General features: G+C 51.2%; 1 protein-coding gene across 1 annotated transcript in view; it reads right to left on the bottom strand.

Moving 5' to 3' along the window:
• The window catches only part of Man1c1 (mannosidase alpha class 1C member 1), a 127101-nt gene that overhangs the window by 19487 nt on the left and 92988 nt on the right, over window positions 1-14626 (bottom strand). Inside the window, exons 3-5 of the mRNA XM_042688679.1 lie at window positions 8913-9028; window positions 6728-6808; window positions 1801-1895 (exon numbers count right to left, since the gene is read on the bottom strand). Coding sequence (XP_042544613.1) covers window positions 1801-1895; window positions 6728-6808; window positions 8913-9028 — 292 coding nt within the window. The remainder of the gene's footprint in view (window positions 1-1800; window positions 1896-6727; window positions 6809-8912; window positions 9029-14626) is intronic.

Genomic DNA, 14626 nt, shown 5'->3' with positions numbered 1-14626 from the left:
TGGCCTAGAGTCTCTGGGGAGACCACAGCCCAGCCCTGGGCCTGCCCACTGGGGAACTGGGCTGAGATCAGGAGCACAGAAAGTATGGAGGCACCTCAGCTAGCCTCACAGCTGTGAGGATGTGTGTTTGCCTCCAGTCACAGAACCAGGCCAGACGGACGTCCCTGCCAGTCACACAGTGGGGACAGCACATGGACCAATGCTTGCTGAGGCCAGAGTGCCCTGCATCAACACAGTCCTGCGCAGGATGCTCCCTTCACTTGGACTTTTCACCTGCTGTCCCTGGAATCTGAAGCCAGAAGACATACGGTTGAATATTGGCTAGCTTCAGATATCAGGCTAGCTATTGCATCCTGTGTGCCTCCGTTTCCCCATCTGCACATTGTCTCCTGACCAGTATCTGGTTTTTGAGGGGAGGGAGTGATTCAACCACAGAGCTCCTTGGACTGATCACTGTCACTGTCCTAGCAGTTCGTGCTCCTTGCAGGTCACAGGTCATAGTTGGCTCTGCCGCTGCTTCCCAGGTCAGCTCTCCTGGCCAGGCAGTGCCAGAGCAGGATCACAGCCTGTCTCTTCAGCCCTTTTTCTGTAGCTGCTCACCGACAGCTCTGCTGAAACTGTAGGTATGTGTGGGTGTAGGTGCAGTGTGGGGTCCAGCGCCCAGCGGGCCTCTGAAGAGCAGACTTGGCAGCACAAGCCATATGCATCCCTGCCACTCTCCCATTTTTAGCAACAGACTGTTACCCAGAAAATGAAGGGGAAGCTTTGCCAAGAAGTAAGCATGTGTATATACACACACACTGCAGCCCAGCACACAGCAGCCTCAAAACACTGTGCTTCTTTAGTCTGTGTTGGACTAAGGGCTTTAAGCCCTGCTCCCAGGGACATAGATGAGACAGCCAGGGCTGTGGCATAGAAGAGGGAGGGGATCCTTGACAAGGTCCTGTCCCAGACCCAGGAGAACAGTGCAATTGTCCCAGCTCTGAGGTGTCAATCCTGATGAGAACACTTTCCCTCCTTCTTGATGGGCTCCACCTGGACTTCAGTAAGGGTTTGGTTTGGCCACCTTGGAATGTTCCCACTCCCGAGGACAGAGGCGAGTGCCAGTGGTGTGGGCTTGCCAAGTGTTCTTTTCTTGCATGATTAGAGAGAGTGAAGCTAGAGGCCACAGGACAGCAAGGGTTCCAACCAGAGCTCAGCCTGCTTCCCTCCCAGGCATTGGCCACACCCCTGTGTAGGGTGTGTGTGAGCCCGAGACAGCTCACTCTGAGATGGAGCAGAGGTCTGGCACTATGGAACTACCATAGACTTCCTCAACTCAGCAAGTTGTGGAGCCTCAAGGATGTCCAGAGAGCTCCAGGATGTCTCTGTCTTCCAGGCTCAGGATTCAAGAACAGGGATGCTGTCTTGGAGAGGGCCAGAGCCCATGACTCCCTTTGGGGAGGGAATGATGTACCCATGGCTCCAAAGCTGTGGCTGTGGAGGAGGGTGTTGGGCCAGCCTGGTGGGCTGAGTCAAGACAGTGCTGTGGGATGTCTGCAGAGGACCAACCAGGACCAGGTGGCCTAAACCCTGAGGACCAGGCTTGGTGACAAACACCGGCCCAAGGAGAATCCTTGACTACGACTGCTCTCAGAGTGTCACTAATTTACTTAGATCATTAAAATAGAAACTGTCCTCTCCCCGTGCCTCAGTTTCTACATTTGTACAGGTGACCAAAGCCAGGGCCTCAGGCCTCCTCAGGAGGCACCACCTAGGCAGGCCAGCTGCAGCAGATGCAGGGAATGAGAAGTGTCCTACCTTTTGAAGTTCACTATGCCCTTTGGGATTCCTGTGGGGGTGTTGAAGGCCGGCAGGAGCTTCTCTCCAAGCTTGATAGCCTTTATTCGAAACACCTGCAAAGAAGGGTCAAAGGGCAATGAGTGGGGCAGTCACTGCTGGGGGCAGGGTAAATCCACCATGGTAGAGGCTGTGACGGGCCTGCAGCCAGCCTGGGAGGGGGCCTGGTTCCTTAAATCACTGGCTTTGTGGTTTTAGATGTCATGTCTCTCTGAACCTCAATTTCTGAGAATCTGTAGAATGAGGATAAATTGTTCTCTTCAGACAGCTGTTGGGAGCAATGACAATCAGATAATCATGGTAAATCATCCACCACCACCACGTCAGACCATGACAAAGGGCTGTTAGTGTGATTAGGTGACCAGTGGGAAGATGAGGGGAAAGCAGTGAAGACCTGGCTGAGTTTGAGCAGGCCACCAGTGGTCAGTGATGCCCTCACACAGGCCCACAATGTTACAGGCTAAGAACGATCATCCCCAGAGGCTATGTACTGAAGGCATGGCCCCCAGCTCGTTGTGTTACTGGGAGGTGGCAGAATCTCTGGGAGGCTGGGCCAGGTCAATGGTGGAATGTCCTTGATGGAGATATGGAGACTCTGGTCCATTCTCATCTCTCTCTTTGCTTCTTGGCTATCACCAATGTCTCCTCTACCACAACCTACTGTGGCACCAGAGACCCAAAGAAGCAGGCCATGTGAACACCGACTGAAACCCTGAAACCGTGAGCCAAAATAAACCTTCTTTTGAGTTGATTATCTCAGGTATTCTTGTTAGTGATGGGAAGCTGACTTATACACTGAAACATATAGTACTGTCTGGCCAGGCGCCAGTGGCTCATGCCTGTAATCCTACCTACTCAGGAGACTGAATTTGAAGAACGAGGTTCCAAGCTAACCCAGGCAGGAAAAGTCCATAAAGCACCAGAAAACCGGAAGTGGTGCTGTGCTCAAGTGGTAGAGCGATTGCCTTGAGCTGAAGAGTTGAGGCCCAGAGTTCAAGCCCCACGACAGGCCCCCCGCCAAAAAAAAATAGTACTGTATGGATCAACTGTAAAGAGTTCTACATAACAGCTATGACCACCCCTTTCCCCAGGATCCAGAAACATCTATTTTTTTCTCCTGACACTCTGATGCCACCCACTTTAGAGTTGGGGAATGAAGGGAAAGGTCAAATGGCTTGTCCTCAGCCACTACATCATAGCAATGGAGCCATGCTGGGACCCAGGGGAAGGTCCCCTGTCCAAGGCTCTGGCTCTGTTCCTCCAAATGCCAGGTTAGTGGCAAAGGACCAGGGACCTCCTGACTCAGCAGTGTTCCTCCTAGAAATTTATTCTGAGTATGTAATAGTGGAGGTTGTAAAGCTATCACTCTATGGATTTTAGTCTAGCACTGCTCAGAACAGTGGGGGAAACAGAAATGTGCTAAATACCAACAGAAAGTAGTTAAATTAGGACTTACATGTCATGGAATACCAGGAAGACACTAAAGTCATGGAGATATTTAAGGGCAAAGGAAGAGTTTATAATACACCAAGAAAAAATTTCAAACAACATAATTCAACTTTCAAAAATTCTATGTGGATGCATGAGGAAAGGAAAAAAATGCCTCATATCAATAATGTACGCTTGTGAGGGGCAAGCTCATGGACAATGGCGCTTTTCTTCTTTTGGCTCATCTCTATTTTCTCTGCAATTTGTATTTTTAAAATGTTTTGTTTGATTTGGGAATCTCACTATGTTGCCCAATATATCAATCAAACTGTCCAATATTGGATATAAACAACAAAAGAGGAAGGATTTATTTAGGGGTTTCAGTCTACCATGGAGGGCAGAAGACAGAGTGGGTGGGAGAAAGGGAAGTAGAGATGGCCAAATACACAGAAGGAAGAAAAAGGGGAAGGGGGAGGGAAGATAGAGAGGGGGTAGGGAGAACAAGCTCTGTACTTAAGGGTTTCCTCTTTCTTCCCTGTTTTATTCCATAGGAGGTGCCCCAGCTTATTGGATGGTGCACTCATATTCAAGGCATATGTTTCTCCCTTTGTTCATCCACTCTGAAAAGCTGTACAAGACATCTAGAAGTATGCTTTACTAGTCTCCTGGGGGCTTTCAATCCAAAGGAACTGGTGGTAGTACATGCCTGTAATCTCAGCTCCTCAGGAGGTAGAGATCTGGAGGATCATAGTTCAAGGAGAGCCCAGGCAGTTTGTGACACCTCCATCTAAATAAACTAGGTGCATGTGGTTTACACTTGTAATACTAACTATAAAGGAGGATAGCTAGGAGGAGTGTTGTGTTGCGGTATGAGGCTGGCCCAGGTAAAGAGTTTGAGATCATGTCTTAAAAAAAATAACTAAGGCCAGGCACTGGTGGCTCACGCCTGTAATCCTAGCTACTTAGGAGGCTGAGATCTAAGGATCATGGTTCAAAGCCAGCCTGGGCAAGGAAGTCCGTGAGACTCTTATCTCCAATAAATCACCAGAAAACCAGAAGTGGCACTGTGGCTCAAGTGGTAGAGCGCTTGCCTTGAGCTGAAGAGCACCCAAGCCCAGAGTTCAAGCCCCATGACCAACAACAACAACAACAAAAATAACTAAGCAAAAATGGCTGGAGGTATGGCTTAAGTGACAGGATGCTTGCCTAACAAGGGCCAAGGTCAGATTCTCCTACCTGGAGCCACGTGGCCTCAGTAGGAATGTCCTATCTGAGCCTCATTGTCCCCATCTACACAATGGAACAGTACTGTGTACCCTAGTTTCCTCACTGGGTGTTTTGGTAACTCAAACAAGAGGAAGTTTATTGTAAACTGTGAAGTACTGTGCCAGCACCACCTTGGGCAGCCTGCTAGCTCATCTCTTGAAAGTTGCTTCTCCTCCTGTAGCTTCCTTCCTTGGAGGCAAAGACAGATTGTGGTGGCAGCAGGGATGGGGCTGCTTTTCCCAGTCTTCCACATATATTCGTGGGAAACTGAAACACTGGGGAGACTCAGTCGACAGGCATCCACTGTATGTGGACCAGGGACAGAGAAGAGGAGGGCTCAGACAGGTATGGCTGAGCCTGGGTCACAAACAAGGACAATGGAGGCATGGGATAGAAAGGCTAGTGGGTCAGGAGTGAGGCTGGGACACATCCCTTAGTGACTAGGTCAGGAGGTGACTGTTTCCTTATTTGCACCTCATGGGAGTTTGAGTTCCCTCCAGTAGGTGTCTGGAAGGGGGTGGAACCCAAGGACAGTGAAAAACGATGGGGGGTATGTTTCCTGGCAGGGGGCTACATGGACAGAAGCAGAGCCTGCCTGTCCTGGGGCGCAGACTGCTTGCCCTTCTGACCCATTTCTTAAGTTCCTGGGGCCCCTGTCCACAGCCACTTTCCAGGGGGTGCGCACAGTAGGAAGTGAGAGTGAGGTTCCTTCAGGGAGTCCAGGGCTCAGAACCACAGACACCCTTGGAGGTGGGAGGGATGGCTGGAAGGGAGAAGAAGGGAGGGGACTGTGGGCCACCTGAAGACCTCTAGCCACTTTTGGAAGTGCTGACTTGAAAGGCAACTGTAAGCCTTAGCCACATCCATCTCCCACTGTCCGGGAGGCCAGGCCACTGCGTGTGATGCGCACGAATGCCTATTCTCTGCTCCTTCTGTCACTTTCCAGCCTTGTGGTTTTCAAATATAATTCAGGCTCTGGGTGGCTGGAAGCCGAGGGCTCCCATCTACAATTTTTGGTGACAAATTGGTACAAGCAGTAATCTCTGTTGAGAAGATTATGTTCGATGCAGAGTTGCTGGAAGTGACGAGAGAGATAGGCGGCATGTTGCCTCTGAGTCCTGACTTCAGTCTTGCAGCTGAAGGTGAAGAAAGGTAGAAATGCCTCTGGTCAGCGGAGGGGATAGGGATTCTCTGTGGCTCTGGGTAGAGAACAGAAGGCAGAATTGTCTCTGGTGGGCAAAGCAGGAGGATCAGGACTCAGGGCAGTGGCTGAGCTGGGCAGCGCTGCCCTTCTAGGTCATGAGATCAATGGCTTGTGTTCTGGAGACTGCCAGTCCGGCCATCTGATACATGGGCTGTGCTGTTCCAGGAGTTCACGAGAAGGGGATGAAGAAGTCTCCCATTCTGCAGAGCTCTATGATACTCAGAATTATCTGACAAAGAGGAGAATGTGAGTTCTGGAGTGACAGCTCTGGACCAAATCCTTTTCCTCCTATCCCATTTCACAGCAGCTCTTAGGCCTAAGGCATGTCATGACTTCCATGACCAAGGAGGGAGGCCGAGAGATAGGAGAAGAGGACTGGCCTGTGGCAAGTGAGGAGGTAGAATGAGGCCCATGACTGTGGGTGGCTCTTCTTTGCCTGCCCCCACATGTCACAGCTTTCCTCATAAAAGCCAGAAGGGGGGTCCCAGAACAAGGCCGCGCATGTATGGCCTACCAGAGGTAATGGCCTGTATCCTCACTGTCCCACTGGGACCCAAAGTTGGCACCCAGTTGGCATGTGGCTCAGGAGGGGACAAAAGAGGAGGCTATGGAATAGGACAAATCCAGGACTCTAGAACTGGAAATGATGAACAATAGTAGTCTTGCTTTGTTAGTCCCAAAAGCAATGCTGCTGTCTGATGGTGCTACGCATGGTGATCAGAGAAGGCACAGTTGCTGCCTTTGGAGAGCTCACTTCCTGCTGTGGGAGCCAGGTGCTCACCAGGGTGGCAGGACTGAGCAGCAAAGTAGACAAGGAAGAGCCTTTGGGTGGCACCTGAGGTGCTTGTTGGGGTTCTTGGGTGGCCTCTGGCAGATTACCTGCCTCTTGAATTCTCCTGCTTTTGTTGGTGAAAGGAGGGTAGGACCATGTATTTCCTAAGGCCACCCTTCCAGTCTGCATAGTCCTAGTGTGTCAAAGGGCCAACTCACCTCTTCTCCTGTCAGGTAGTAGGCTGAGAGGAGTCCTCCAATGTAGCGAATGTTCACCTCAAACAAGGATGCTTCCCCACTCTGCAGAGCAGAAAGCAGAGGGGAAGTAAAGATACCTGCAAAGACACCTGTGAGTTTCCAGAGCCAACCAGGACTCCAGACCCCCATCAACACATACCTTGGTCCTCCAGTAGGACAGACCAGGCTCAGTTTTCATAGCAAAAGCTGAGAAGGGTGAGCGCCTGCTTGGCAGTTACTACCGCACATTTACAGCATTCCAAATAAACACTGGGCTTGGCTCCTTCACCAGATCTTAGGGCTCCAGGCCATTAGTGCAGTTATGCCTGGCTGCACTCCAGTGAGTTCCAGGACTTGTGTTGGGAGCTACTGGTGAAGCTTACCCCAAGGGGCAAATCTTCTTCTAATCCACTTCTCCTCTTCCCTGAGAGCCCCAAGGCTTGTGTGGTAACTGAGAGGCCCTTCCCCAGGGTGATGGGCAGGAAAGGTTCTCAAAGGAGGCTGTGGGCAATGGGGCAGGGCTAGTCCTAAATGCAGGCTGGTGTATGCTCGGAAACCTGCAGATTCTTTGTGTTGGGCCTGTCAACCAAGGTTGTTGAGGCAACTTACAAACACCAGGCTTGGGTTAAAATCCCACCTGGGTTACACACCTGGCTTTGGGATCTGAAGAAAGACATCTTGCCTTTCTCTGCCTGAGAGTACTCCTAGGGCTGCAGGGTGGATACAGGTAAGAAGTTGCCTGAACCACTGGTGGGAGGCACCTGTTGTTACCTCCTTTGCCTCCCTGACATACTTTTATTGAGAGCAACAACCATCAACTGCTAACCTGCAAGAACCTTTCCATCAACAACATGTATGGGAAGCTACTCCTTTTCAGCCTAACAACCCTCTTGGGTGGTCACTCTTTTCCATATGAGAATTCTAAGGTTCAAAGAGGTGATCCCACCTTGCTTTCCCCTAGGGACACTCTAACCTGCCCCAGACTGCTTGAACATCTCTAGGCTCCCTGGCCACCTGGGCAGTGGCTGCTGCCCAGAGGAACACAGACGACAAAGTGGGCCCCTAAAGATGCCCTTTCCCTCCCCACCCTCCTCCCACCAATATGGAGGATGCTACTCTTCCCTGACTAACGCATAATACCACTGAAATCACAACCAGCATCAGGATGACCACAGAAATTATGATGAAAAGGATGCCAGTTTATCTTTGTGGTTTACAGAGCCATACAAGCTTTCTACAATACTCCAAGTAGTCCTCACATCAAGTCCAGGAATCAGGCCTTGCTGTGGTCACACCGTCTTAGTGAGGGATACCAAGGCCGAGGGAGGCAGAAGCCTTTTTCAGACCTGCCTCTGGGGGACACTGCTCTCTCACTGCTCTCCAGCCCCCGCCCTGCCCTCAACTCTGTGCTGACTAAGACACTCCTTGAGGGAGCAGGGGCTTGCTTCACTTCTGCCTGGCTGCAGAACTGCCCCAGGTGCTGCACCTCAGAACCTGGCACTTGTAGGGCCCTGCTCTCAGCAGGCGAAGCTGTGCTTCCTCCTTCCTGCCCAGAACTCTCCACTTCTTATTCCTCAAATCGACATGTGACACATGGCTTCAGGCCAAATCCACTGTTTAGTCTGGACTGTGAGAGCTATGGAGTGGGCCTCAAGTCTTTTGTTCCATCTAGACACTTGAGCATCCCCTCAGCAAGGCCCTTGGCCCTTAACCCTCACCAAGGATGCCTGCAAGAATGGGAACCAAGAGGTCCTGAGCTTGGTCCTGGGCCCACCACATTGTCTCAAGAGAGACAAGCAGGGGACACGCAGAGTGACATGGGTGGAGAGATGAGCCACTTCTTCCTCCAGACAGCCATTCTCTGCCCTCACTGCTGAGGCTGTTGCTTTGCGACAGATGCAGCGTCAGAAGAGCTGTCCTGGGTGTAAGTGATCTGCCCTAGATGAGCAATGGTGAATGAAAGGGAAGGAATGAAAGGGAGAGTCTTTCTCCTCATGGGAGGACTTCAGGCTGCGGAGAGGGAGGAGGCTTCATGCAGCCCTGGTTCTGGGACTGTCCTGCTGTGCAGCCTCAGGCAAAGGCAGGACCCTTGGTATCTTGGGCTTCAAAGATCTCTTGGGGAGTTGGCTGCTGACAAGTTTTAATACGCTGAGGGTCTCTAACTCACCACATTCAGGTGGAAGCTCTCTTCTACCCAGGTCTTGGCTTCCTGGAACTCCTCCTTCAGCTCCATGAGATACAGTGTGTCCAGAGAATCAATGATTGTTGCCCCACTGAGGCCACCTGCAGGCAAAGAGGATTAAAGTGTGGCTTGGTATCATTATTATCCTTCCCATCCCTGTTCTCCAGGGACCCCAGATACAGGCAGGCTCCAAGGCATGATCCAAGGGGACTCCAATGCCACCAGCAAATGCGTGAAGATCTCACGTCCTCCTGGTGGCTGCTTCCTCCCTCTGCAAAAGCAGGGAAGGAGACAGCACTAAGTGAGTCCCTTCTTTGACCTTCCTGAGCCTCCAGAGTAGCATGTATTACAGATGTAAGCCACCAGTGCCTGGGTTCTTACATTATTTTTATAGCTAGAAACTTATTTCCATTAAAAAGGAAACATTTGGGAAGAAATCCAACTAATGCACAAATCAACACAACTTGAGTGCATAAAGGAGCCATACTCCCGTCCCTGTTACTGAACCTTAGAACCTGGCCCTGGGTGCTAACTACAAAGACTGTTTTCTAACAGTCCACACTATGAGAACAGACCCTGTGTGGTACAGAGAGCCTGCACTCCTACTGAAGGAGTGGGGAGGAAGAGGGATAAGCCTAGAGCCATCTGGAGGGCTTCTTGAAAGAGGTGGCTGTCTATTTCTCATGAACACCTTAAAACTAATTATTACAGAAAGCAACCACCTCCTTAGGGACCAGAATATAGTAGTCAATGGTATCTTTTGGGGATCCCTACTTTATATGTTTAACTTAAGCATATTTGTATATGACCTCCGCACATTTTCCCCTACACTTGACCTCATCTCAGATCACTTACAATACCTAGTACAAGGTGAAAGCTGTGTACGCAGCTGTTACACTGCTCAGGGAACAATAACAAGAAATACGTTGTCAGGAAATGTTCAGCACAGAGAATTTATTTTCCTGTGTTTTTCATCTCTGGTTTGTTGAATCCACTGATGGAGATGCTGAGACCCCACTGTGTTGCCTTCAGAAGAGTTACTGCCCCACAGTATCCTCCTTGGGGGTGGTACTGAGCCACAGGCCCCACCCTCCCATACAGGACTGGAGCTGCTGAGGGGCCCCCTCCACCCCATCCCATGCATTCAGAGCTCAATCTGGGCCCCTCAGCCAATACTGGTCTAATTGCTCACTTGTGTTGCTGCTGCAGACAGAGAATGCTGAAACCTAGCCATGGCCAGGCAGGGTCTGACAAGGAGTAAAGTCAGGGAGAGGGAAAGGGAGAGGGAGGAGGAGGGAGAAGGGAGAGGGAGGAAGATACGGCTTAAGATTAAAAAGCATTACCAGAAGAGAGGGTTGGCTGTGCAGGTGAGGGTGTAGCCATGCACTGGCTTAGAAATTAGGCTGAGGTGAATTTCTAGAATGCCAGCCCCTTCCACACTTCCAGTCTGTTAGGAGACACAAGCCAGGCCAGACAGTCTTTCTTGTCCCAGCTGCCTCCCTCTACGTGTCAGGCTGGAGGAGCTAAGGCCAGGGAACCATGATGGGTAACAGATGCATGGAGAGAGGCTAAAGCCAGCACAGGCTGGTGCCCATGCTCTTGCACTACAGCTAGGCCAGCAACCTGCAAACCTGATGTTTTAAGGGTCCAGAGGGATCCTGCTACTCCACATCTCAGATGATGCCCAAAGGGCTGAGATGCAAGGGGACCTGTCCCAGCACTAGGCAAGGTGATGAGCTCCCCATTGAGCATGTGGCTTCTCAACGCTCTGCAAATACTTTCCAGTCTGACTGCTTGCCCTGCTATGCCTGCCCCAGTGGTTCTCCAGGCCTGCTAAGGCCAGCAGAGTGGCCATAGTATCTGATTTCGGAGACCTTTTCTTGGGCCACCTGTGGGTTCACCTTACAGTCCCTCTGACCCCTGGGCCAGGCCAGGAGGCAACAGGGCTTCTCGTGACCAGCTCTGCCCTGTAACATCTCTGAGGACACCCGATATGGACAGCTGAGAAGCAGCTGGCTGAGGTTTGCTGGCAAAGTCCTGCCCCTGCTCTGGGCTCCTTCTCTGGGTTGGCTGCTGTCCACCAAGGCACTCGCTGGAGAGCCTTTCATTCAGGCTAGGGGTTACCCAGAGGCCAGGCTGGGTAGGAAGGCTCTATCCCCAATCCACCCTATGTGTGGCCTGGCAGTTCCCCATGGAAAAACACATGCCCTACAGTAAACAGGCCAAGGACTTGCACGTGAAAGACCTACAGGCCTCAAAAAGGCACCCTCAACCCTCCACTGGGACTGGAGCTGAGATGGGCTCCAGTTGAATCCTCACTAGCTCTGAATTCTTCGTTTCACAAAGGATACCCCATTGTGAAGGAAGCAAGAAGCAGTGAAGAATTCCTGTAGGCTAGAACTCAATGCTGGGGTACAATCCTAGCAATACATCTTCTCTAACCATCAATGTTTTCTTCTGTCAGGTAAGTGGAAAGCTGTGGGCGGAGCACCAGGGAACCATGCCTTGACCCTGACATGCCTGCTAGCCAGGCAGCTGACACATCTGTCCCTAATTGGAATGGACAGGTACTTGACACACCAGATCACTGGCCCCCTGTGCTCTGGACAGTCCTTCCACAAGGTCTTTGGGATCCCATTAGTGTCTGCTGTGTGTGAATGACCCTCCTCTCCAGCCAGCCAGGCCTCCTGAGAAACCTCTGGGCAACCACTGTGTCCCTTGACCTCCAGCACAGGTACTGCCCCCTTCTTGAAAGAGTTGTTTGTGTCCTTTTCCTGTCCACAACAGCAGGGATTATGGTCTGGATCAGAGACAACCTTGTACTCAGGAAACAGCTGTTGACTGCCCAAGGAACAAAGGAGGCTGCTGCAGTCTGCTCCTATGCCCCAGGCCTGGTGCTGGGTCTCCACTGGCCTGGCCTTCCAGCTCTGGTGCTGGCCTTCCTCCACTGGCCTGGACTTCAGTGCACCTTGCCTCTTTCACCTAGCTCTGTGACTGCTGTTCCCAGCATCCTTTGCTGGCTCCTCGCATCTGCCCACATCTAAACACTGGGTGAGTCTCCCTCTTACTCTGGTTTCTTCTCTGCAGTCTCCCTCCACCTCAGTGATTCCAGAACATGAAACAACTCCTAGGTTTAAATTTCCAGCCAAGACTTTGTCCCCAGTCCCCAAACAGACACATCCAACTCCCTGCCCACATCCATTCGCCCCCCCCTCCACTGGAAGGCTGTAGGCATCTCTCCTTCTAATGTCTGTGAGCAATCCTGCTCTACTTCCAAACACTCCCAGCCCCATCCTGCTGTCTACTGCTTCCCCCAAGGGCCACGCCCCTACAATGTGCCTCTGCTGTTTCTCAGGCCTTACCAGTCCTGCAACAAATCAATCCCAAGCGCCTCCTAATCATCCCCAAGGCTTCTACCTCCTCCTCTACCCTGTCCACTTTTCTCCTGTGGCCAGAGGAATTCCATAAAGATGCAAGCCATACCAGCCACTGCACTCTGTAACTCAAGTCCTTCCCATCTAACTTGCAGGGCCTGTGATCTGGCCACATCCCCTCAGCATCTGTCCCTCACACCAGGGGTACAACTGAGCCTCCCGAGCCTGGGCCTGATGGCTGAGGGTTCTTCTGCTGCAATGGCACCCCTCGATGTCCTGTCCTATTTTTCTCTTGACCTGTAGGACCAGGGGCAAGGCACAGGGTCTGCTCACCTGACTGCATCTGTTCTCACAACTGCTACACCTACAACACTGCAGCGCTTCCCAGATGGGGCCCCACTGTGCTGGGAAGGAAGCCCCTGCCTTGGGGAGAATGGGCAGGCTCTGGAGGCTGTGGCCCACTCACATTCTCAGCACTTACATACTACCTGGGTGGGAATTTGTCAGGCTGAACAAACTTGGTCCCCTGAGCAAGCATCGGTGGTGACCATGTCCAGGGCTAGGTTAAGTCCACTCCAGGAGCCAGTGACAATGGACAGAGATCTCGCCCAGCTGTGGCAGCCTAGCTGGGATTATCAAGCATGCCCAAATCACAGCCTTTCAGGGACTTCCTATTGGGAGGCTGTTTCGTCTCCCAAGACCTCCTCCCAGGACTGCCTCCTCAGGAGTCACCTGCCCGTCTATGTTGTGGTTTGCATCTTCTCTGGACTCTGTCCTGTTAATGACAATGAGGTTTTATGGGATGTTTTATTAGCAGAGAGAAATGGGTCAGGCAAGGCAATTCCAGCTTTGGGAGGAACATTTAGGAAAAAAAAAACCACCCAAGGCAGAGCCTATTATCATAGCATCCCCAGAGTCAACACTAATGGCTGCGTTTAATTTAATGATTTCACCCACAGAGACTTAACTATAAAGAAACAACACGAATGTTTTTCTCAGCCTCCAAAGAAACCATGGAGGCTGTGTGGCAGCTGTCTTTTTTCAAAGATGGCCACCATGGCACCTCTCACCTGACAGCAATGGGGCTCTTCTTGCAACCTTGATGGTCCTCCCATGGTGTCTCCCTGGACCAACAAAATAAAGCAGAGGAAGGAGTGCTTGTTTCCAGGTGCAGACCTGAAGAAACAGGCAGCTTCCCCTTTATACCTGTTGGGCTGACCAGCTACCACACTGTAAGGGAGCCCAAAACAGTCTGCCAGAACACAAGGGAGGCCACAGGCAACAATCCTCCTACCTGTGCCTCCTGCCTAGCTGGGATCATAGATGTGCTCCATCAAACACTGATTTTTTTTTTTAAGATGGGGTCTTGGTAACTTTTCTCCCAGTCTGTCCTCGAACCACAATGCTCTGGATCTCAGCCTCCCAAGTAGTTAGGGTTATAGGAGTAGGCCACTGTGTCTGGTCTTAGAAAAAGACATTTTTTAGGAACTATTCCTGGAATTGAACAGAATGTTCTCACTAGAGGTGGATTAGTAAAAGATGATCACATCATTTTTTTAAAACTCACATTAAAACTCTGAGCCTAGTAAGCACAAGGCAGTGAGTTCAAAACCCAAATACTGTCTGTCCTTCCACTCCTGCAAAAAAAAAAAAAAAGCCCTCTGGGGCTGGGAAGGTAGCTCAGTGGTAGAGCGCTTGCCTTGCATGCATGAGGCCCTGGGTTCGATTCCTCAGCACCACATAAGCAAAAAGAAAAAAAAAAAAGCCGGAAGTGGTGCTGTGGTTCAAGTGGTAGAGTGCTAGCCTTGAGCTGAAGAGCTGAGGGACAGCGCCCAGGCCCAGAGTTCAGGCCCCACGACCGGACCCAAAAAAAAAAAAAGCCCTCATTTTACTCTGGTCCCCAGGGAACAGTGTGCAGCCTTGTGAACCAGGCCTTAGACCTCTGCAAGATGCACCGCTCTTGCTCTCATTGAGTGATGCTCTGCTCACAGCACACGAGCAGCCAGCACCTATGTTTTCTGGGGGTGCCTGATGACACAATCCCTCTTGCCTGGGAGGCTTTCTGCCATGGCTCAGAGCTCCCACTCTAGCACTTGCCTTCTATTTCCCGTCTGCCTTCCACCCTGGGATGACACACCAAGGCAACCCTGGCCAGATGCAGCCTCAGCCCAGAACTTCCAAACCTCCAGAATTGTTGAGCAAATCAATTCTGCTCACTAGGAATTGCTCAGACTTGGGCAGTCTTTTACAGCAGTACAAATGATCGACATGGCTTGGCAAACATCTCTCTTCTTTTTGGCTTCTGCTCAGTGGTGAGCACTCTTC

Source organism: Dipodomys spectabilis, unplaced genomic scaffold (assembly GCF_019054845.1).
Source record: "Dipodomys spectabilis isolate Male_0828 unplaced genomic scaffold, ASM1905484v1 ptg000118l, whole genome shotgun sequence".
Taxonomy (NCBI): domain Eukaryota; kingdom Metazoa; phylum Chordata; class Mammalia; order Rodentia; family Heteromyidae; genus Dipodomys; species Dipodomys spectabilis.
This window is presented reverse-complemented; position numbering and strand designations above follow the sequence as displayed.